At 40.2% G+C, this 24,893-nt stretch overlaps 1 protein-coding gene across 7 annotated transcripts in view; it reads left to right on the forward strand.

Moving 5' to 3' along the window:
- The window catches only part of Cntn1 (contactin 1), a 290,816-nt gene that overhangs the window by 229,848 nt on the left and 36,075 nt on the right, over positions 1-24,893 (forward strand). For 5 of the 7 annotated variants that reach the window (NM_001358051.1, NM_001159648.1, XM_017316422.2 and 2 more), the window contains 4 exons: positions 10,609-10,767; positions 13,989-14,138; positions 21,955-22,025; positions 24,030-24,264. In NM_001358051.1, coding sequence (NP_001344980.1) covers positions 10,609-10,767; positions 13,989-14,138; positions 21,955-22,025; positions 24,030-24,264 — 615 coding nt within the window. Of the gene's footprint in view, positions 1-4,556; positions 9,102-10,608; positions 10,768-13,988; positions 14,139-21,954; positions 22,026-24,029; positions 24,265-24,893 lie in introns of those variants that run through there. The other 2 variants (XM_006520383.4, XM_017316423.2) reach the window with 2 other exon arrangements.

The following is a 24,893-nucleotide window of genomic DNA, read 5'->3' on the forward strand; positions in this document are numbered from 1 at the left end:
AACATGTAATGGCAGAAGGGTCAGTGTCTAGATAGCCAAAAGAGGTAGCTTTGCAAGTATTTGGGGCAGGAAACTGCACATTCACCTCGGATACTTGGATGGCAGCCTAAGCTTTCCGCTTGCTTTGGCCAAGGAAATCTTGCCACAGAGTCAGAATGAAGGTTCTGTCTCACTAGTCTTACAGGACTGAGACAGCAAAATGGTCCTTGCTGCCCACACTGGCTGGAAGGAAGACCAACTCGGCGCCATTCTGAAGAGTTTGGACCCAGCTTCACACTAAACCACGGCTACACTAGTTATTAATAGTGAAGCTGGCCCAGAAATTAAGCATTTCCCTTTTTTTTTCAGCATCAACTAATTCGGGACAAGGAAATGCTACTCAGACTAGCTGCTCTCCACAGCAGTTCCTACTAACACTAAACTTTGAAATGAGTACAAATCTGGCCAGAATAAATATGGGGTGTAGAAAATGCCTGTTTATTTAAAAGTAGACCTTATAGTTCTATTTTATATATTTTCAAAAACTCAAGGAAAGATAACTTTTCTAAAATGTGATTTAAAATGCATTAATGATATAAAATTGTATTTCTTAGTGTAAGTTGAATGAAAATAGCTTACCTTCCATGTCTGTCTTTGAGAAACAAGTCAGCTTTCGGTGGGCTGTGTTTTCCTGTAATTTTTCTTTTGTTTGGTGTTGTGTTGTGTTGTGTTGTGTTGTTTGAAACACATAATGCACACAGTTTAAAGTCATGAGGCTGGAAAGATGTGTCTGCTGATAAGAGGGCACACTGTTCTTGTAGAAGACCTGAGTTTGATCCCCAGGATTGGTGTTAACTGGGTCTTAACATCTTAGAACACCTGTTCAAGGAGGTCTGACATACCTGTCCTCCTTGGGCAACAGCATCACACATAAAACCATTCACAGACATGCACCATACTTGTAATTTTTAAAATTACAAGTTATTTAAACATAAGCATGTATAATACAGGAGGGAGAAAGCTCAGTTGATATGACATTGAAAAACAATATGAACTAACCAGTATCCTCAGAGCTCATGTCTCTAGCTGCATATATAGCAGAGGATGGCCTAGTCAGCCATCAATGGGAGGAGAGGCCCTTGGTCTTGTGAAGATTCTATGCCCCAGTATAGGGGAATGCCAGGGCCAGGAAGTAGGAGTGGGTGAGTTGGGGAGCAGGGGCAGGGTATAGGGGATTTTCGGAGAGGAAATTAGGAAAGGGGATAGCATTTGAAATGTAAATGAAGAAGACATCTAATAAAATACTTTAAATAGTTTAAATAATCATATTTTAAATATTAATGGTAATTAATTATAATTCATTCTCATGGAAATCAGTGGATTTGTTAGATTGGTATGGAAATGCTAATATTCCATGTATAAATGTTTTTGTCTTAAAATTAAAAAAAAATCTCAGTTCAATCTCAAAACCCTACATTTTAAAGATCCAGGGCTGGTGAGTTGTATTTGTTATCTCAATGGTGCAGAATCTCAGAGTGGATCCCTAGGGTTCACTGGTAAGCCTGCATACCCTAGTTTGTGAGTTCCGGGCCAACCAATGATAGCCCTTAACAACAACAGCAACAACAAGTTCCTCTCTACTCCACATACACATTGAACACACACACACACACACGAGAGAGAGAGAGAGAGAGAGAGAGAGAGAGAGAGAGAGAGAGAGAGAGAGAGTGAGTCATTTAAAATGTTTTAAATTACAATGTACAAATAAATCTATGGAGATTTCCTATAAATTTCCCACTCTGTGATGGGGATTGCTGGGAAAATTAATCTTATTTCATTGGCAAAAGAAGTTTTAAAAAACTTAACTATCACACTATAATAACACTAGAACATGATGGATGTTGATGTTCCAAATTCAACTACTGGATTCACCTTTCTTTTAACTTTCCCAAATGAACCAACCAGACAGGTTGTCCTAACAGATAGCTCTATCAATGTTAGGACACATTCTTTGTATAAACATATTCTCTCAAGTTATTAACATGAGTTATTAATAATCTCAAGTTAAGATAAATAAGATAGCATTGCATTATTTAAAATGATAATTTCATTAACATCACCTCTCTTTCATTCATTTTCTTGAACAAAAGAATCAGCCTTATTATTGAAAACTACCCATGGAATGTCTTGGTGACATAAAATCCCTTTCAAGCAAAACCGTTTCCTTAGTTGTAGTCTTAGTCACTCTCGATAAAAAATGCATTTCTGTCCTGAGGATGCCATCTGCATGCTGGCTTCTACCTGCCACCAGCCTCCTACCCTCCTTTCTGCCCCTTGGAAAATAAGCATATGTCCCGTTACACAAAGACAGGGAGGAAACTTGGACAAGGTTTTAACCTGCTTACCAGTGTTGAGAGCTAAAGTGGTAGGCTTAATGCCTTGGGTCCTGTAACCCTTATAACTATTACTGGGGTAAAGTGAATCTGCTCTGAGGAGAAGAAGGATTTTAACAGGCCTGACAACAGATTCTTGAAGTTCTCTGAGTGTCTACAGATCATCCTTTTTACAGCTGACGCCCTCCATTCTCTCTCAAAGTGACGCATGGGTCCCACCAATGCCAAGTTTACTTTTGGTTGGGGCTTCCTGTTAGAACAGAACAGTAAGACATAGTTCTCAGACTCCTCCCTGTCTCCATGCTTTTTCATTATGAGATTTACTGCACATTGTATTCTCACGGGTCATTTGAGCATAAATCCCAAGTTCCTGTTTCCCAAGAAATAAATCACCTCAGTTGCTAACTACCTGGTGCTCTCTGTCAGCAGTAGTCACACTGTGGCCCAGGACAACCTATAGACAGGAGTGGACATTGGTGAACATTTCTCAGGTTACTCCTGGAGCACCATTGGAATTCACATGAGAGTAGCCATGGAGCACCATCCTTGTGTTTCAAAGATCATTGGACCTCACTTGAGAGTAACCATGGAGCACCATCTTAGTGTTCCTGGTGGACCAACCTAGCACTCCAAAAGTCACTGGAATTCACACAAGAATAACCATATTACAGGAGAACTTTAAATCCAATAAGATTTTAAGAAAATCTACCTAGTTTTAAGAAGTAGTGTTAATTTTTTTTTTAAGTATGTATTCACTATGTGAGCATGGTACGAAGGTTAGGAGAAATGCACCAGACACAGTCTTCCTAGAGGATGAAGAGTGTGGAATGGGAAGGGATGGGGGAGCAACAGGTGTCCTGTTAAAGTTGACAGAATAGTGCTCAGCTGCTTGTTCTGTTGTTACAATTTTGAGAGCAAAAATACAGTAACGACTCATATGCCATGTGTATATTTTGAAAGTTAGAAAGATTTCAAGTGTTCCCTCCATAAAGAAAGCATAAACATGTGTAGTGGTATACACGCTTACCTTCTTGTGAGCACCATATATATATATATAAGCTCACCATATATATATATATGCTCACCATATTGTGGTCCACAAATATGTAGAATTTTACAGATTGAGTATAACAAAAAAAAAAAATAAAGGGTATATACATCTTCTGAATTCCCTCGATTATCAGTAAGAAATTGTTTCTGGCAAACCAGAGGGCAGGAGTCCTCTGTGGATATGGGAGTTTAGGTTTCATAACCTTGAAGAGCATGCCGCTGAGTGGCAGCTCCCACCATTCCTAGCAGCTCAAGAGAAGAAAGCTTTATCTGCCTTTCAAGAATTTCTCCAGGTTCAGTGAGTTTTTGATGGGAATCATTAGGTTCCTCTGATGCCTACAAGAACACAAAGGCACCTCAGTGTGGAGGACACACCCTATATGACTGGCTCCAAGCCTCTTTGTCCACATTTCTCACTTCAAATCACAGAGAAGTGACTCTGCAATGATACCAACTGCCCAAACCTTACATAGAATTATAATTCTACATTAAATATAAAGATCCATTAACATACATATACAATTATTTAAAAGTTTGGTATTCGGCGATGGGAAAGCTCAGGCCTTCAGCATCAGCAAACGGTCATTGGATGTTTACTCCTCCCGTGGAGAAAGTAAGTCCTCGGCCTGCCCAGTTGGTGAGCATTGGGTGGTTAAATTTACAAAAGGAAATATATAAATCTTGAGGAATACTTTTTATTATATGTTAAATCTAAAATGTATCATCATTATCTCCTCTGAAGTTATAAGCCTCCAGCACGCAACCGTTAATAAGTACACTTGGACAGAATGAAATTTAGAATCCCGGAGCTCCCACTTTCTTTTCTCTGCCCCTGCCCCTTTCCTTCTGTCACCTTTCTTTTGGTTTAGGGTGTAAGTCCTGCCTTGGTTCAAGGAGTTCTAGTTATTCTTGTGCTTAAGAGTGTCAGTTAGTGCTTAAGAGGAACAGAGGGTCACTGGACCAATTCCAGTGGCATCAGCTTCTCTTCTTTGGGCAAGCATCTTTTATAAGTAGGTAGCTCTTTCGTCTTGACTTCATCTGTCAGAGAACATTGGCCTGTCCCAAAGCAACTGATATCCTGCCCAGAACTGGGCATCTGGACACTCCCTTCAGCATTAATCTTTCCTCTTGCAGGTAAAAAGAGAAAAGATGGAGAGAAAAACATGGTGGACCCCTTTCTCCCCGTCTGTGCCAGCCTGCCTCCAACCTGGTGATCGGGACCCTCACCCTTTGTGTGAAAGCCCCTCCCTCCCAAAAACTGGGATGCTAGATTTGACTAATTTAACTCAACCTTGTAGCTTCTGCAATTCCATTCGCCATCCTAGTACTTAGAGGATGTTCGAGACTTGTTAACATGCTTTGAGCTGAGGGGTTTTACAATCCTGGCATAGCTTCACTAACACCTGAAAGCAACGCCTAGCAAACTAACCTAGGGCATCTTAAACCAGCTCCATGTTTCCTGCCCTGTTTTTCTTTGAGATTAGCTCCTTCTCCGCAAAAGCTAAGAAGAACTTGTTGTCATATAAAACAGGCATGCTGCTGGTACGTAGACTGTTTAATTTATTAAAGCAGGTATAAAAAAAAAGTGTTGCTGTCTGATTCACCAGACATTTTCATTGGAAAGAAAGCTGGGTGAGGCTGTACTACACTGGCACACACAGACTTGCTTACCACACTGCTTTTTGTATTTTGGAGGGACACTTGAAAAGCAGTTGCAATCAGCTAAACACCATGACCTTCGAGAGTCTGGGGGCAAAGTCTGGGTTTGGAAAGTAAACTTGGGCAGTTGTAGCAAGATATGCAAGAAGATGGCTGAGTCTTCAACAGTGTGCTCCCATGCAAATTTTATTGACTCCTGCCTCAATCTTTTGTGGACTCCTCCTGCAGGAGAAAAGTTGAGGCTTGTATTAAGACCAGGTTGAAGTGACCCTAAATGTGCAATTCTTCCTAGGGCTGCTTGAATTCCTTCTGCTTTCTTTATTTGAGAGATGCATATTTAAAATTCTCATTTCTTTTCAAGAAGTAACGTTGCCCTTCTTAGACAGTTTTGTGTTTAGCAATGGCATGTTATTTAGTCCTTTCATTTAGTGGCCTCAGCAACTGTGGTTGGAAAAACTCTCAGGAGCCATTTCAGGGATACGTATATTGCTCTCAGATAATTATACATGGATGGCAACTTTATAAATGGCTTTCAAAGGACAAAGACCTCTGACTTACTTCTGTGCACCTTTTACGGCGTCTAGTTGTGGTTGGCATAAAGAACTACAAGCATTAGTTTTTGGTTTAATACATATTTAAGATTATTTTGAGGATTTTTAGTGTCTGTAAACATCACCATGGAAACACATGTGAGTCAACAACACTGTGGGCATTTGAAATAATGATCTATATCTGAGGTGAAATATGATCTGTATCTGAGGTGAAATATGATCTATATCTGAGGTGATACCCCCCAAGACCAGATAAGAAAATAAAGAATGAAAAGTCAGAAAGAAAGCACGTGATAAGAAAGGGTGAACGTTCATGCTTAAGCAAGAAAGGTGTCTTAGCTTCATTAAATTCCTCTTGCCTCAGTCACATCTCTAAACGTAGTAGAAGTTCATGTATTTATTTTTTAATCAATGTCAAAAAATGTTTGCTAGTTGTGGCCGTCTTTGCTAGTGTCCAAACAGAAACAGCATACTGCACTGATTTGATTTTTGTAGCATTACATGGGAACCATTGTCCTAACACATTGTCAGGTCCTAGCAGCCATTTTTCTGATACTACATCAGGGGCCTCATCACAATGTTCTCCTGGCATCATCTGGCAAGATGTGACATTTAAACTCAAAAAAAAAAAAAAATGCAGTGCAGAAGGCCTAGGTGGGGCTGCTGTGATGTGGTTGAAAAGGGGAATGACGGGCTATAAACCTGCGTTCATCAACTTTAATCTGTCCTTCATCTTTCTTTTTGTTTTCCTTCCTTCCTTTCTCCCTCCCGTTGAGTCTTTTTCTCCTGTTTCCAAACACTTTAAGTCTTTAATGGTGGTAAGAAAAAACTAATAACTTCACTTTGCTAGATAGAGCTAGTCACTGGTATGTATGTATGTATGTATGTATGTATGTATGTATGTATGTATGTATATATGTATGTATATGTGTGTGTGTCCTATCTTAAGCCCGTTTCCTCTCATATAATAATTTGTATTAATTCTTTGAGAATTTCTCAAATGGCTACCATGTTCCTTTATCATATTCATCGCCATTCTTCCCCCTAACTCCTTCAAGATTCTCCCTCCCAACTCCTCCTCCCAACTTCGGGCCCTCTTTTAATGTGTGCAGCCCATATACATGATGTGGAGCATGGCTGACCTACCAGGTGCTACACCTTTGCAGAAAACTGACTCTGTCCTACCCCCAGGAACAATCGTGTTTCAATAGCTTCCCAGCCAAGGGTGGAAATCACGAGCCCCTCCCACCTCAATGTTGAAATATAGACTGCTTTGACCCTGTGCTGGTTCTGTGCAGGAACCAAAGCTGTTGTGAGCTCATGAGGGCAGGCTATGACTCTTTTGCCCTGGTCTTCCCAGACCTCTGGCTCTTAAAATATTACTATACCCTCTTCTGGGATTGTCCATGAGCCTGGGAGGGAAAGCCACACTACATCTTTAATAATTAAGAGAAAAACAAAACAAAACAAAACAAAACAAAAACAAAGTGAAGGATACAATCATTCAATTCCAAGGCCCCTTCCAGAGGATGAATTTCTTATGTTTCATGATAACGTAACTTTGGAATGAAAATTTGCACAGAGGGAACATTATTTTCTGGTTGAGAATGCCTTTAAAAATTGCTAAATATATGGTAACATTCTTAAAATGTGTAATACACCCACCCCCCCCCCCCAATGGCTTGTATTATTTCTGGTGTCGGTTCTTCCCATAAGGAATTATTGAGCATATACAGTGGTGAATAGGAAGAAAAGGGAGAAGAAAATAAAGGAGAGAGGCCTTAAGATGACCGTTATGTGCAGTCTGTACCCCCACATACACCTCTGAGCCTCCCCAGCATCCATTGACAAAAGAGTCAGGAGAGCCAGGAGAGTCGGCTCTTACTCTGTGTGTTTTGTGCTTCTTTGTCTCATTTTCTACCACAGTGCTGTCATTCTGGACAAAAAAACTAAGCAAGTAACATCAGCCTCCACTCTCTCACATCCTCCTGTGAGAAAATGCAGCAGGCCGGCCTGGCCTGGGGTCAGCTCAGGCCATCAAGAACTCCATGGGAGACAGTAGCTTTCCCCTGACTTCTATCAAGTGCCAAAGAAAACACTTTCTTTGCTGAGGTCCCTACTGCTTTAAGATGATAATTGAACATCTCTTGTTAGAGTAATTACTGCTTCCAGGAGCTTTGACTCCTAGAAAGCCCTTTTCAGGGATAATGACAGCAGATGTTTTCGAAGGGTTCTGAGGACCAGGCCTGCCTGGAACAGAATTCTTTAGAGTTTGTTATTACCTTCACAACATGACAATCTAATGATGAACTCACATTACCCCCATCTTGCAGACAAGAGCCCCGTGATTTAAAAACCCTAAGTTAAATTGGGGTGTGAATTTTAAAGGCATGCCTACTTTCAACTGTCAAGTTTCAACTTTTTAATATTATGATTTTCCCTCCTCTGGATGAAACTTTTATCTAGGAGACAAATATAAGAAATAACAGAGCTAGAGAGATGGCACAGCCATTAAAAGCTGAGACTCTCAACCTGAAGAATACGAGATTATGAGGCAGAAAATTCCATTTTATTTTAGACAAAGTATTACAAGGAAACAGTATCATATATGGGTTTCAGGGTGCTGGCCACCCCTTCCATCTGCTCCCTCAGTTGCACCTCCTGCTAATAAATTATTTCTTGAGGTTATGAAGTGTGTTTATGAAGAGTACATTATCAGTGACTATCCAAGCTTCCACTGTGATCAGTTCTTTCATATGATCAACAACGGACAAACCTCAGACAACAGGGTGTGTCTTGTGCTTATTGACCCAAACCTCACAAGCCACGCACACATGAGAGAGCAACGTGACAAACAGCAATTATGTATTTGCTCAATAATGTTGTCTTTCAGTCACCGAACAGCTCAATGAAACAATCATGCCCACAGTGTTGCCAGCAAATGAGCTAATGCAAACAACTTCATCCGATTTGTGTACAATGTTTCTTCCCTGAAACTCCAAGAAACTCGGAGAAAAACAGTAGGGAAAGGAGGCTCACCTGAGCAGGTAAAAGCTAACCTTGAGAGTTTCATCTTAAATTCCACGTAACATTGCCATACTGTAGTGCTCAACCAAGATGGAATGTATCATAGAAGCCTGTCTTCCTTTTAAAAATCGCTCCTCGCCCCCTTCACCGTTCTTTTCTGTGTTAATTCTCTGCAACACTATGCTCGGTACCTGACTTGAGATCACCCTGTAAGCATCTGATTAACAAGCTGTCCTGTGTCGATCTGATTTTTACATGTAAAAAAAAAATGTGGTATGTTCTCTTCGAATGGGAAATGTGCTCTATATTCTGTACGTATCTGCATTTGATTGCTTACCATTTAATGAAAGCACACTCGTAGATGATGAATTTTAAGAGCTTATCTGCTCTTTATTGTATTCATATGTATCATTCTAAGGAATAAAGTTTACTGCCAGCAACAGGGTGTGTCTTGTGTTTATTGACCCAAAAAATACTTTCTCCCTTGAGATTGGCAAAGCCATGAGATGTCACACATTCTCTGTAAAACCAGGTGCAGGAAAAGCCAAGGCTCCATGCTCACTTGGTAGAACAGAAGGAAGAAGGTATTAGCCAAAAGATAAAGATGGATGTGTGATTTAACCAAAGAGATGATTGCTGTATTTGATAGGCACAATTCAGTTAAAGACACTTTGTGGTACAGAAAGAGTTATGTGGAGACATTTTCTGAAAATCTGAGCTAGATATCTCTTAACTAAAATGATTTTAACAGCAAGTAATGGTTGCTATTTTATTACTTAAAATACCTCATTTTTAAGAAGGAAAAAGCTCATGACCTGAAATAGAATCCTGAATCCCACTTGCTGGCATTGGCCAGCTTTTCCTCTAAGTATCGCGTTACTGGTCTATTTCAATGTTTTCAAGTCAGAGATGTGGAAGTGTATCCATTTCATCATGGAATCGTCGATTTGGAACATAAATAGGTCACGTGGTTTTCATGGAATGCTGTGCCTGTGGGATCCTGTGCATGTTCTGCAGCCACAGGTCTTGAGTCCTAAGTCTTGTCGACCTCTAATATGGTATATTCAGATCATGTTAACGTAGAGTTACCTCCAATATTTCATATAAGGACAGATAACTTGCTTAATGTAATTTGTTTTTATCACTATAACTAACATGATACTTGCTACCCAAAATAGGATGTAAAATAATCCTTAGAAATCCAAGTACAATAGACTGCACACAGGATCATTATGGTTAATGTTGCAGCATGAAGGTTTTAAAGGGTTATTCATTCCAGCTTGAGAAAGAGAATGAAACACTGGACCAAATATTCTCATATCTGAATTGAGTGTGTCCTTCATGCCTCCAGTAGGCGTTCATTAGAGCTCAACACACTATAATAATGCATTGGTCTTGTTAAAGAAATGTGCATTTTTTTTTGTATGTCAAATAACTTCACCTGTGTCGTGAGTCAGGTGCTTTTTAAAATTTATATATTTTAAAAAATTATTTAGTTGCTTGTTTATTTATTTGCTTGTTTATTTGCGTGTTTATTTATTTATCTGCTTGTTTATTTATTTATTTGGGAACACCAGAGAGCATCTGAAGGTCAGAGGACAATTCCCTGCATCTGGGGACAGAGGACAACTTCTGTCAGTTCTGTCATTCAGTCTTGTGGGCCCTGGGGATTGAACTCAGGCCCTCAGGCTTGAAGGCCTTTACTGGATGAACCATCTTGCTGGCCCCACTGTTCTTTTTAATGGCAGCATGTATAGCCTTCCTTATGAGTTAAGCAAAGGAACTAAGTAAGAACAAACACAGGCTATGCCTATGCCATCACTTCTTATTGCCTCCCTTTGAGAGAAGCGCACCTACAGAAGACATTGTTTGGCATCGCTGTATTTTCATGTATGTTTAATTCACCAGCTGAAAGACCCACTGATTTATTACTCACACTTTCATCCCAGGCCCCCCAGGTCCCCCAGGAGGCCTGAGAATAGAAGACATCAGAGCTACCTCTGTGGCACTGACTTGGAGCCGTGGTTCCGACAATCACAGCCCTATCTCTAAATACACGATCCAGACCAAGACGATTCTCTCAGATGACTGGAAAGATGCGAAGACAGGTGAGTTTATGTGTCAATTGAATCTGCTCATGTTTCCACGTGTTTTTGTTTGTTTGTTTGTTTTTCTTCTAATTAAACTTTTTTCTCCCTCCAAGTTTTCCTAGGTCCCTTTTCCCAATCCCTTCCATATGACCACCTCATTTGCTCAAATCGACGGTCTCTTTTACTTTCATTAGTATCGTTTCATACACACGTGTGCGTACAATCTGCTAGGTTTGTGTAGTGTTGCTTGTATGCAGATGACTTCATGGCTGTGCGTTTGTATTGGATAGCCAGTTAGCAGGCTCTCCATGGCTGATGCTAGCGAAGTCTTCCCTTCCCAGCAATCCTTAGTTGCATGTAGCTCTTCGCCCAGGGAGGGAGGGACCCTTGAGACTTGGCCTTTCCACATTAGTCTGTCTGTTGGTACCATCATTGTTTAGCTACGCTGAGGTAGCATGGGTGGAGTTTCCCAGTCATTTCTAGGAAACACAAACTCACAGGTAGCAAACTGGTCCTCTGGCTCTTAAAAAAATCTCTCTACACCTTCTTCCTTGATATTCCCTGAGCTTTGGGTTGCAGTGTTGTGTTGTAGATGTATTACAGGGGCTCGGCTCCCTGTGATCAACAGTTCTCTGAATTATGACCAACTGTGCTTTTTTTTATTTTTATTTTTTTTTGTAATAGTTTCCATTTTCTGCAAAAGGAAACTCCTTTGACTCGTGGTGAGAGCAATGCTTATCAATAGTTATGGAGGTGTAAGAGTATGTTTTAGAAGGCAGTTAGTATTGTTTTACATTCTACTAAGTATGTATTATAAATATTATAAATATATTATATATAATATATAAACATTGTTTTGTGGGTTTTAAATAAATTAATTAGTAATTTAAATGGTAGATTTTTTTTTACATTGAAATTCCAAAGGGTGAGGTCAGTTTCAAGTGGTGATCCTTATGGGCAGTCTACCTTGTGTTTTAAATCCTTCACCCACCTAGTCTAGGGTAGCCAGCCAGCAGTCCTCAGGGATCTTCCAAGCTGCTTCCTGAATGCTACAATGCTCAGCACGCTCTGACATGCCCAGCCTCCTTGTTTCTTCCTCTGCTTTTGGGTTTCCTTTTCATCTCTATGAGTGCTTTGCCTCCATGTACATAAGTAAATGTACCACATGTGTGCCTGCTGCCATGAGGGTCAGAAACAGCATCATGGCTCCTGGAACTGGAGTTAGAAATGGTTGTGAGCCACCTTGTGGGTGTTGTGAACCAAACCCAAGTGCTCTGGAAGAGCAAAGGGGGCTTATAACAACTGCTGAGCCATCCCTTGAGCTCCGTACACAGTATCTTTATGTGGGTTCTGGAGACTTCATCCAGGTCCCCATGCATATTCAGCCAGCATTTCCTCAACTGAGCTAGCTTCCCAACCCTCTTCCAGTTTCCTGTAAGAACAGGAAACATCTGCCATGTTCATTGCCTATGGCTGTAACACTTTCCTCTCTGCCCCTGTGGCCACATTGTCTCCTTCTCTCTGTGAGGTCTCTCCTCTATGCCTCTTACAAAGAACTTCTTATTGCCCTTAGGAGTCCCACAAATAACAGCTAATTGCCTTATAAAAAAAATCTCCAACTTAATTTCAGCCCCTTTTAAAAATTCTCTCCCAAGACCCTTTCTTCATATTAAGTAACACACAAGTTCTGGATTTAGACATAAGCATATTCTTAGCTATCTTAGCAAAACCATGGTTCAGTCTTCTGGTTATAGGCAGCTCAAAGTCAAAGAAAAGACTGGCAAAATCCGAGGCGCCATCCTGCTCAGAGTCATAACAACCAGCTGTTTTCCCCTTTACTTGATGAAGATCTTATATTGCTTCTCACCTTTACTTGCCATCTTTTCCTTATCTAAAGTGGGAGCCCCTATGCATGTGACCCGAAGCATACCTGCAGATTCTATGCGAGGGAGTGCTAGTGAAGACAGGGGAAAAGAGATGGAACAAAATAGAGAGACAAGGAAGCCAACACTTTAAATGTTTAAATCAGAAAGTCAAAAACCATATGTTCAGTCTTTTCAACAAAGCTGTGTCAAGACAATGAGACAATTGACAAATGTCATGTATAAGGGGAAAGATATAGGCAAGGTAAGGCCTGAGCCAGCCAGCCCTAAGATGTGTAAGTCAGGTAAGGTGAAAGCAGACACCACACAGCACCTCCCCAAAGGCTGCGCATTTATGATCTGCATAAGCAGATGACAGTTCCCCAAATATTAACATAATGAGTCACAGGCAAGCCTAAAGAAACAAATTCTCCAACTGCTATGCAAGTATGCACATGCATGTGTGTGTGTGTAGGCTAATCATTAAAAAAACATGTAGAAATGTTTGAAACAAGCTTAAACTAAGATATGGACCTCTCTTGGTCGTGTACTTTTATCATATCTCAATTAAATAGGCAAGCTAAGATCATATCTTCAGGATAATTTATTATCTGTCGTGAGTAGGCTGACTGCTGGGAACTTACTATAGCACACATAAGCCTAGCTCCAGATGATGCAAGTCTATAAGACCTAAAAACAGTATTATTCGGTGTTATTTTCAATTTGAGCAGAAAATCATTTGTTGGCTATGGACTATAGTAGTTCACCCAATATTTGCCTTAGGAAATCATCCTAGCTTCTGCTCCAAGAAAATGGCTTTTTGCTAGAAAAAGTGTAGCCCATAGATTAGCAGCAAGGGTAGATATGGGGGCTTTGCAGAGGTGCAGAGTTCTAGCCCCAACAACAGGCTTTCTTTTATTTTCTTTTCTTTTCTTTTCTTTTCTTTTTTTTTTTTAAATATAGAATAGAGTTTATTCAGGGCATGGGAAGGGGAGTTAAGAGGATAGTAGAGACAGAGAATGGCAGAGAAAGAGAGTAGAGGAATAGAGGCCAGCCATGAGCACATTGAGAGAGGGGGAAGGGGAATGGGGAGATGGGGAAAGGGGCAAGAGGACAGAGGGAGAGCAAGAAGGCAAGAGGACACAGCAGGCTTTCTAGACAGGTAGATCCAGTTCACATCCTCACACACACACACACACACATGTCAATCTTTCTAGTTTGTTATCAATGATCTCTCACTCTCTTCATGTCAGCATTTGTCACTGCTAGATTTTCATTTTAATGTCAACCCAGAATACATGTGCCAACTCTCTAAGAGAGTGAAAATGCCCAGATTTAGTCAACAACTAATCTCTACTTTGTGTTAATTTTATTCAGATCCCCCAATCATTGAAGGAAACATGGAGTCAGCAAAAGCAGTGGATTTGATCCCTTGGATGGAGTATGAATTTCGAGTGGTGGCGACCAATACTTTAGGGACAGGAGAGCCCAGCATACCCTCAAACAGGATCAAAACAGACGGTGCTGGTATGTGCAAGAACCTGAAATTTCCATAAGGTTACGATATAATACAACTTTAACATGTATCAGGATGCATTTGGAAATATTCTCTGCAATTAGTGGCTCATCTAGAAATGTGTGTGTAGCCAAAAACAACCAAAGGAAAATATTAACGTTATCTCCTTTGTGAATCATATAAAAATCTATACATTTTATCTGTGTTGGGTTTTGATATACACATTTTTAAAAAATATAGAGATTTTTATATAATTAATGTAGTATATTTTCTCAGCACATTACACCAGAGACTATGTGAATAACATTTGTAGGTAGAATCCATAGCCTTCAATGTAAATTGTGGATCTTAAGGAGGAAGGCACTGGATTGAAAAGGTTTAGTGATTTGGGGGCTTCTCCACTTCTGCGTCTCACAGAGGCGTTTGCAACTGAATCCCCTTGTGCCTCGCACAGGTAGGCACAGGGCAGGGAGCAGCAGGGTCATGGTACTGAGAAATCACCACGGAAATCTCAGGATCTGTTCTCTTAGCTCTCCCTTAGCTCGAGGTCTCATTCTAACTGTGTTCTCAGAACAGCTCAGCCAGTTATTATGCAGGCACTTTCTGCAAATACCAACCCCATTTAGATGCCCTCTATTTTAAGAAATACTCCACTCTTTCTTTAACCCATGTTTCCAAAGCAAAATGTTGTTCTAATTCAAATGACATTTCTTCTATTTATTATGCCCCGTCTATCAAAAAACATTCTTTTTGTGGCTCTCTGTGTTCATTTATTTTGACATTTCATGCCAAAAATCAGAGCTTTATTTGAGTTAAAGATTTTAAAAAGATGATTGGCTGCCATTCAAATTCTGCTGTGGTCTCTTAATGTCACCTAGCCATATTTTTGGCTACCCCAGTTCCTTGGCCCAATTCCCAAATAGAACTATAAGTTCTAGTGTCACGAGGGCTGCTATTAGTGAGCTACTGTCTGTAGTTCTATATAGTTTTAATGGCATGGAACTACCATCAATAAGGCTTACAGAACTATGTAGCTTTATTCAGCTTGTCAAGTAAGCATGATGGTGACGAAAGGGAGAAAATATTAAAATCCCCATTTTGTCTTGGAAGTTCTCTCCCAATGCTTACTAATGGGTTAGAGACTTTCAGATACTTGCCTTAATCTGAGATCCATACTCATAAGATCAAATGTTGAAATATGGATGTGTGTGGCTCATCTTCCAGTTAACTGGGCTATCTCTTCAAGATAGCTTTTCAAGCATAATTCTGGACACACATCCACTTTATAAACTGGAATTAGAGCCCTAATTGAAGCTTGAATTTCTTTCTTAATAATGAAGGCAGATGTCACCAGAATTTTTTATTTTAATATATTCCCCTACACATGACCCGAAACATTCTGTTTTCTTTACACCACACACAAAGAAATTCATCAGGACAAAGAAGTAATCCAAATGGAAACTGTATGAGACAGCAACCGCATAGCCAGGTCTTGGGTTTGTTTATTTACTGCTATCTCAGATGTCACCTATGTTGCAATGGTGGCTTCTGTGTGATGACTGAAAGCATTTATCCCTTCTTGAGAAACAAAGAAAAACAAATGGAGCATGACTGGCGGTTATGACCACAGAATTTCATACCAAGAAATCAAACTTGATTTGTTTAAATAAGCATTCATTTCAGAATAAAATTTCAGGAAAATCCCAAATGTTTAAGTTGGGTTAGGTAAATATTTTAGCCATAATATTATACCATACCTGCCTCTAATTTGGACCAATTTTTCTCATTGAGTTGGATTAAATTTCTATGGTGTGAACAGTGTCTTTTATGAATACCAGTTTTCTTAGTGAATATCGTTCACAGAGCAGAAAGCAGTCTTTGGTAGGGTTCATCCATAGGACCTCCGTCCTTCTTAGCCATTTTGTTACAAACGGTATTTTAATTTTTTATCTCAGATGATATTGTTTAAAAGGGCTCAATATCTAGATACAATTACTATGAGGTCTGCCTTTAGTAGTTTTTAAGTCTTATAGTAGAAGTGATGACCTTTTTTTTAAAACTTGAGGATATTGATTTTAATTGTTTTATATTGGAACCTATAAAAATAATTTCCATCTAATACCACATATAGAAGCAATGTGCTTACCACTTCAATCTGCCCATAGTTAGAGGGTTCTTGATCTTAGTGCCCTACCCTACCTACTTAGTTTGCTTGTGAACAAATAAATCCCAGCACCCTGCAATATACTTCCCAGTCCATGGGCAGAATGGATTCTTGACAGTCTTTTATTAACCAGTTTTAACAGCTGCCACCCTTCCGTGTGTTCTCTGATATACTGCTGGCTCTCGACTGGGACTGCATCATCTAATCCCCACAACAACATTGCCAGATTAGCACTGTTGCTGCTGATAGTTCCTTCAACGTGGCAGTTTTATGTAGCCTACTTTGTTCTTGACCTTGAGACCCCCTACCTCAGCCTCCTGTGTCCTACAATGGTAGGCATGTGCCACCATGCCTCGGTTGGTCAGCTAGATTTTACAGACCAGTAGGTTAATCTTATCTCTGGCCAATGGGATACAGAGTTTAAATTCAGATTGTTTGAGTACACACCCCTGTTCTTGACACAGCTTGACCCCTGTGTCAAGCTGCAGGCCATTGATCTGTTGAAACCCCAGAACCATGGCATCATTGCTTTGCAGCTTTGTGATTCAGGACATACTCCTTTATAGTTACTTAATATGAAGACCTTAGAGAGCAATATAGTGCATTTTTTGGATCCAGCCAAGTATTTTATACGATAGATGCGTCCATATGAAGAAGCAGAACGTGTGTTTGTAACTCCTCTTAAAAAGTAATAGTCTGACAGTACTGGCTAGTTTTGTATGTCAACTTGACACAGGCTGGAGTTATCACACAGAAAGGAGCTTCAGTTGGGGAAATGCCTCCATGAAATCCAGCTGTGGGGCATTTTCTCAATTAGTGATCAAGTCGGGAGGGCCCATTGCAGGTGGTGCCATCCCTGGACTGGTAGTCTTGGCTTCTATAAGAGAGCAAGCTGAGCTGGGCAGTGGTGGCGCACGCCTTTAATCCCAGCACTTGGGAGGCAGAGGCAGGCAGATTTCTGAGTTTGAGACCAGCCTGGTCTACATAGTGAGTTCCAGGACAGCCAGGGCTACACAGAAAAACCCTGTCTCAAAAAACATAATAATAATAATAATAATAATAATAATAATAATAATAATAATAATAATAATAAAATGAAAAATAAACAAAATAAGAGAGCAAGCCAGGGAAAACAAGCCAGTAAGAAACATCTCTCCATGGCCTCTGCATCATCCCTTGCTTCCTGACCTGCTTGAGTTCCAGTCCTGACTTTGTTTAATGATGAACAGCAATGTGGAAGTGTAAGCTGAATAAACCCTTTCCTCCCCAACTTGCTTCTTGGTCATGATGTTTGTGCAGGAATAGAAGCCCTGACTAAGACACTGACCAAAAGGAAATCCATCCTTTTGGTTATCCTTTTGTTATGTATCATCATGGGACCCATCCGCATATCAATGGCTCTGCAGGTGAAGGCAGGTTGATTCTGGAAGCTTTCCTATGTCTTTGTCAGCTCAAGTCCATTTAAGGAGGAGAAGCGCATCACAAACAAGAATGTCATGAAAAGCACAATGCCTGCCCTAGTTTTACAGCTAATGGAGCTATTCTGATCTTGTATTTTCATTTTCTCTGTTTTATTTATTTTTTTTGTCTTCTCTCTCGTTTTCAAAAATGTGTTTAATAGGAAGGAAGACATAATCTGTAACATTAGTAGTACATGAAAATTTATTGTCCTTGTTTTGTTTGGATTAAAACAAGTTTAGCAAATGCACTAGAGTGATATTTGTCTAAGCATAAGATAGCACTTGAATTCTTTAATCCTTTCACTTCCTTTTTTAAAAAAAAGCAATAAGTGCAATGAGAACTTCAAGAAGATTTCACTGGGCATCGTGATTTCTGGTTAAAACCTTAATTTCTGCCAAACTAAATGTCCTCACGTGACCTGAGTTACTTTTTCACAATGATTGCAGTGAGTAAGTGGCAGAGCTATGCTACTGTCTCTTTATACGTGTAAATAGTGAACAAACTTGTCCTGCTGGATGAGATGCTGTGGATTTCAGATATGTTAACGTTCTCCAATAGGAAAGAATCTATTTCAAACGGGAGCCATGTCAAAAATCTTGACACTGTGCTCTGACCAAGCTAGGGTCCATGATTGGTCTCTTAGCACTTCTGAAGTGTATTCAATGGTATAATTACATTGGAATCACAAAAATGAAAGAAACTAGACATTGAAAGTAGGACACTGATGTTTGCCTCGCTGTATTTCCCTGGGACTGACTAGGTCTTCCTAGGAAGGCTTCCCACATGAACAAGGATGAGACTATGTAAATGCCAACTGCTCTAGTCTCTGATTCAATTTGACACGTTTCAAATCTCGGTCTTTGGTTTCATAGATTGATACATGCAATCATTTTGAGTCTTTCATTTGTTTTAAAATCATAATGAAATTTTGATGCAAACTGAAATTATTAAGTTTAACTTTTTGTGTTAAAATGACTAGGCATGATAAAGCACAAGTTCTCAAAAAATAACTTGTTGGCACTTTTTGTATCAAAGTTGATCTTTAACAAATATATGATTTTTCATATTCAGATTTCTTTTCTTTTTTTCTTTTTTCTTTTTTTGTTGTCTTTTTGTTTTTTGTTTTTTTGAGACAGGGTTTCTCTGTATAGCCCTGACTGTCCTGTAGACCAGGCTGGCCTCGAACTCAGAAATCTGCCTGCCTCTGCCCCCCTGAGTGCGCCATCATGCCCAGCTATATTCAGATTTCTTACATGGTGGTTTTTACATTGTCAAATACAGCCCTAAATGACTTACCAGAAAAAAATCATTTAAAAACTAAAACATTCGAGGGAAATAGAAAATATAGGTTATCTCATTGGAAAGAATTATAATGATATTGGGTTGATTTTCCAAGCTATTTTTGAATGTCTAAGCTTACACTCACAGGCCCTTTTGCAAACAGAAACAAATCACAGTGTATCAAAAAGGCTGGCAAAGGCATGATGTAGAACTCCTTACTTAAAATTATAAATATTATTTAGCTATTATTAAAAAATATCATTTTTAAATGTTAGTTCAAGTTTATTTTGATAATTTGTGACTTAAAGAACACCGAGTTTGTTCCATGCTCAGTGTCTGGAGCCTGATGGGAAATGTGACTGCTAGTGTTTGCCTAGCTGAGTGTTCCTGAGACCAGGAAGTCATTGGAAGACTTGAACAGGGATGACCCTACGTAGGATGCCAACTGCTCTGTTGTCTGGTTCAGCTTAGACACATTATGCATCAAATTCCCTCTGTGGAAAATTGCTTCTAACCTGCTGAAGATAAAAATAATAAGTCAACACTCTAGGCAAAACTACAAAAATATTCTATTAAGAGACACAGTTCAGTTACCTTACCTCTGTGGTTTCCTTGTCCTGAGCTAAACAGCATGGGCAGAATAAACAATCTTTGAATAGAAAATCAGCTTTGGAATTCTTAGTTGAAGAATGTTAGAAACTACTTAAGTAAATTAGAAGAGATTTACCCTAATAGAGACATAGTCTGTTTTTATGCATAGTAACTTAAAAGATTTACACTGGTTATCATGGAAAGCATTTAAAAAAAAATGACTTGGCAAACACACTTCTACCACGAAGAGGAATGTTTGATTCATCCCATTTCATTAACAGTTTATTTAAGGCCACTCTGATATTAGTTCCCCATGACCACTTTACTTGTATTTAGGCCAATGCAATATGTGATTTATTGATTTTAGGAAGAGTTGCTTTTTAGTTTGTCCATAGCAGACAGAGTTATAAACTTAGAGCATTGATTTTATGGCAAAGAATGTTTACAATTTGTGGTAGATTTAATAGCCTGACCTATTATATATATATAATATGTAACATATTTATTATATGTTTATATGACCAATGTATATTATATTATGTATAATACAATATATAGTATATATTACAATATATATCATAATATAAATGTAAAACTATATTATATATTATGATGTATTAACTAAGGAGCTATAATTCACCTTTAACACCCTTGTGTTTCACCTTCTGGTACACATGTGGTAGCAGTTGATCAGTAAGTTTGCCTCTCAGGCTTCATATTAATCTCTTTATGAGGAAAGGAGGCCACATAGCTTGAGGGCCAGAAGGAGGAGCATGCGATCTTTGTTTCTATGCTGCTAAAATACATTTTTCATCAAGACCTTTATATCACTGACATAGAAGTTTTAAAATATGCTTCTTTGAGTCACAGTTCTTTGTTAGATGCTGATGTCCCCCGTGGGTCACCTTGCTAGGCACATTTTGAGATAGGTGTGGCTAGGTCCTGTTTTAGGGACTCCTGGATGTACTAGGCATCTGCCTCATCTGCTTAGTGTGTCAACAGATTTGGGATGACAGTGCACACGAAGCCATGACTTTGTCTGGGAAGGTTTATGTTTCTTGTGGAGCACTGACCTTGGTCCAGGCAAGCACAGGGACAGACATTGCTAGTTAGAAGCCAGGTCCCTGTAGTCAGCAGGACACAGTGCCTACCCTGGAGGGCATTCAAGGAGAAAGCAAAACCAAAAAGGCACCAGGCTGGCCAGCCCAAAAGCAATTTAGGTTTTAAAAGAGTGAGAAAAATTGACCTCTGGGGTTTAAAGAGGAAACAAATGGTGGGTTGTTAAAAAGTGATTATGGGGTCAAGTACAAGCCAGCTGTGTGTGAGTTCCTCCACACACTTTTATGTGTGAGGTTTTTCTATGCATATCTGTGTGTGAGCTGTTCATGTATATCATGTGTGTGTCAGCTCTTCCGTGGACATCTGTGTGTGATCTGCCCCATGCACATTTGTGTGAGCTGTTCCAGGTGCATCTGTGTGTGAGTTCCTCCATGCACATCTGTGTGTGCTCTTCCATGCACATCTGTATCTGTATGTGAGTTCCTCCATGCACATCTGTGTGTGAGTTCCTCCATGCACATGTGTGTGAGGTTTTCTATGCACATGTGTGTGAGCTCTTACGTGTACATCTGTATCTGTGTGTGAGTTCCTTCATGCACAGCTGTATGCGCTCTTCCACACACATCTGTATCTGTGAGCTCGTCCACACACATCTGTGTGTGAGGTGTCCCATGCACATCTGTTTGTGAACTGTTACATGCACATCTGTGTGTGAGCTGCCCCATGCACATCTGTGGAGCTCTTCCATGCACATCTGTGTTTGAGTTCTTCCATGCACATCTGTTTGTGAGCTGTTCCATGCACATCTGTTTGTGAGCTGTTCCATGCACATCTGTTTGTGAGCTGTTCCATGCACATCTGTTTGTGAGCTGTTCCATGCACATCTGTTTGTGAGCTGTTCCATGCACATCTGTTTGTGAGCTGTTCCATGCACATCTGTGTGGGTTCTTTTATGCACATCTCTGTGTGTGTGAGTTCTTCCATGTAAGTCAGTGATAGAAGTGTGCTAGCCTGGGAGTTAGCAGGGAAGACATAAAGGATGGCTATCTAGTATAGAAATTATAGGGTGTGATCTCCAACAGACAGAGGGAGCTAAGGATGATGTGAGAGGACTGATGTACACCTCTGCCAGTGAGGCTGAGGGGTTGGTGCTACTGCAGCTGGCTTTCCTCTGTAGACTAAAAACTCACGGCTTCTGTGGTTAAAAAAAAAAAAAAAGAACTTCATTATCAGAAAAAATTCATAACTTTTTGTAAATTTGCTTGTTTCAGCACCAAATGTGGCTCCCTCAGATGTAGGCGGTGGGGGCGGAACCAACAGAGAGCTGACAATAACGTGGGCGGTAAGTATTAACAAACTGCGTGGAGGAGATGCACTACCCATTTTTAATTGCAGACCCATTTTTTTATTAAAATAAATTGTAAATGAAAAGACTATTCAACCCATGCAAAAGAATAATTAATCCCAAACCTTCCAACTGCACAGCAGATGTCAGCTGTCTTCATCTGCTAAGCAAGAATTTCTGTGACAAGATACTGGCTGCTCAAGGTTGCTTTAGAAGAATCAGCAGGGAGAGATTTGATTCCACAGGGCTTGTGAGCATGTGCTTTCAACTAGCCCATCCTAAGTCATACAACCTTTTGCCTCTACATTTATACAGTAAAGAGTATATTCACAAATGACATCAAATCTACTTCTAAACACAACATGGTATATCCCTCAAGCCTTACTTCCGCCAGTGCTGTTAATCGGTTAGTCACCCAAAAGGCTTGAAGCCAAGGGGAAACTTTTCATTCAGTTTTCATGACTGAAAGGAAAATCCTCTGTCAGACTCTAGGTTTTCAAAGCAGGAGCTACGGGGGCAGGGGAGAGCGTGTGGCTGCCCCAGTTGTCTAAGTAATGCTTCAGGCACTTGTTCCGACATGTTCTGCTCAGCCCACTAGTTCTTTCTTTTTATTATTTGACTGCTGAAGAGAATAAAGGGTCACAACAAGATGCTGGAGATGGCAAGAAAATTGCCAGACTTTATCTTTAATATTCCTTGCATGAATCAACTCGACTTACCCAAGAAGTGGATGTTTAAGACAAAGAGACTTGACTCTGCTCTATAGCCGTTTAAATCAAATCATCAAGTGAGATTCGGCAGAAATGGTTTTTTTTTGCTAGTCTGAAAATGTGTGTGAAAATGTAGCACTGGGGCAGTCACTCCAGCCCCTGCCCCTGGCCCTGCCCCTGCCCCTGCCCCTGCCCCTGCTCCCGCCCCCGCCCCCGCCCCCACCCCAGCCCCTGCCCTGGCCCAATCTCCTGCCCCTGCCCCCATAGCTCCTGCTTTGAAAACCTAGAGTCTGACATAGGATTTTCCTTTCAGTCATAAAAAGTAAATGAAAAGTTTGCCTCTTAGGGTCAAGCCCTTTGAGTGACTACTGTAACAGATTAAAATAGATTAAAGCAGTGGCTGAAATGAAGTAAGGCTTGATACCTTATTGTGTGTGGTGTGCTATCCCAAAGTGCAAACATCATAAAAATTAGACCTTCAGAAGGGCAAATAGAAAATATTAGGGCTACCTTTAATTCCGGGTTGTCAGTTCCGGCACAAATCTCCTTGAAAATGACATATGTCTTCTGGAGACACCCTGAGCAAGTTCCAGGAAATGAAACATTGCTGCAATGCTCAGGAGGCAGGTGCCAGAGCCAACCTCTTACTCACAGGAGCGGCACCACCCTTCCCCGCAGGCACCTGCACTCCTACACCTCCCGAAAGCCTCTTCTGATGACAACCTAGATATTCTAGAGTCTGGATTCATTCTATGGCCATTCAGTTCTGCAGTACAGCCAGCCAGCCTGTATCCTTTCAGCCCTGCTCTAGGTGTTGAGGATAAAAAGAAAAGGAAATTCATAGAATTCCTGCCCTTGTACAACTCAGTCTTCAGGAGTTGAGGAGCAGTAGACAATGAGATAAGTGAGTGGAACTGATCGTGACAGCTTGCAAGGGAAAGGGAGAGGAAGTGGGGAGATGGCACATGGTGTACTGCCGGTTCTTGGAATGGCAGATTCCACGGGCTGAGAAAATGATGTATGGGAGCTATACTCCTTCTGTAGCAGAGGGAGGAGTTAACAGGGAGTAGATGCCATGGGGGTTGGGGGCAGACAGGAGTTCTGTGATCAGCAGGAACAGCATCATCTCCTGGATGGTTATTCTTCTGTACTCCGGCATCTTCAACTATATCTAATTTATGAAATAAGTGTCCTTTTACCAAGAACATGTTTCCCTGTGTGACTGTGTTCTCATAAGACTCTTCCATTTAACTGAATGATAAAGCTATTTGTTGTTTGAATTCCCGTTCAGCCTTTGTCGAGAGAGTACCATTACGGTAACAATTTTGGTTACATAGTGGCGTTTAAGCCATTTGATGGAGAAGAGTGGAAGAAAGTGACTGTGACTAACCCAGACACTGGCCGCTACGTCCACAAAGATGAGACCATGACCCCCTCCACCGCGTTTCAAGTCAAAGTGAAAGCCTTCAACAATAAAGGAGATGGGCCCTACAGCCTCGTAGCTGTCATCAACTCTGCACAAGATGGTAGGTGAATGAGAGACATGGCTACTAAAAACTATATTCGCTAGTAGGGATTAGTTTGTTGTCTTCCAGACCTTGCCTAACAAGATCTTTTCATGTTATTACGTGTTCAGGAAGCAAGGATTCTCTGAATCCAATATTAAATGTTAGCCTTTCCATGTAAATGTCAGAAGTGCTGATAAAAAATTTAAGTCCTATTCATCTTTCTTATTCTGTCCTTATGAATTAGGAAATGCTCTGAAAAACAGTTGGATGATGCTACTCAGTCGCAGATTATAATTTTGAGGCCTAAATTCTACATACTTGAGTAACTTCATGGAGTCTACATTTTTATGTATATTTTTTAAAAAAATATTTTATTAATGTGTTTATGTGGATATTGTGCCTACATGTATGTCTATATACCGGGTGTTTGTCTAGTACCTGTAGAGGGTTTCAGATCCCTTGGAAATGAAGTTACAGATGGTTGTGAGCCATGCTGTAGGAATTGAGCCTGGGCTTTCTGGAAGGCCAAGGAATGCTTGTGATCACCTAGCCATTTATTCATCCTATGAGCATGTGTAGTCTCAACCTCAACCTAGATAAAAGTCCCTGAATTGGTTATATAATAATCCTACAGATTATATACATAC

Source organism: Mus musculus, chromosome 15 (genome assembly GCF_000001635.26).
Source record: "Mus musculus strain C57BL/6J chromosome 15, GRCm38.p6 C57BL/6J".
Lineage (NCBI taxonomy): Eukaryota > Metazoa > Chordata > Mammalia > Rodentia > Muridae > Mus > Mus musculus.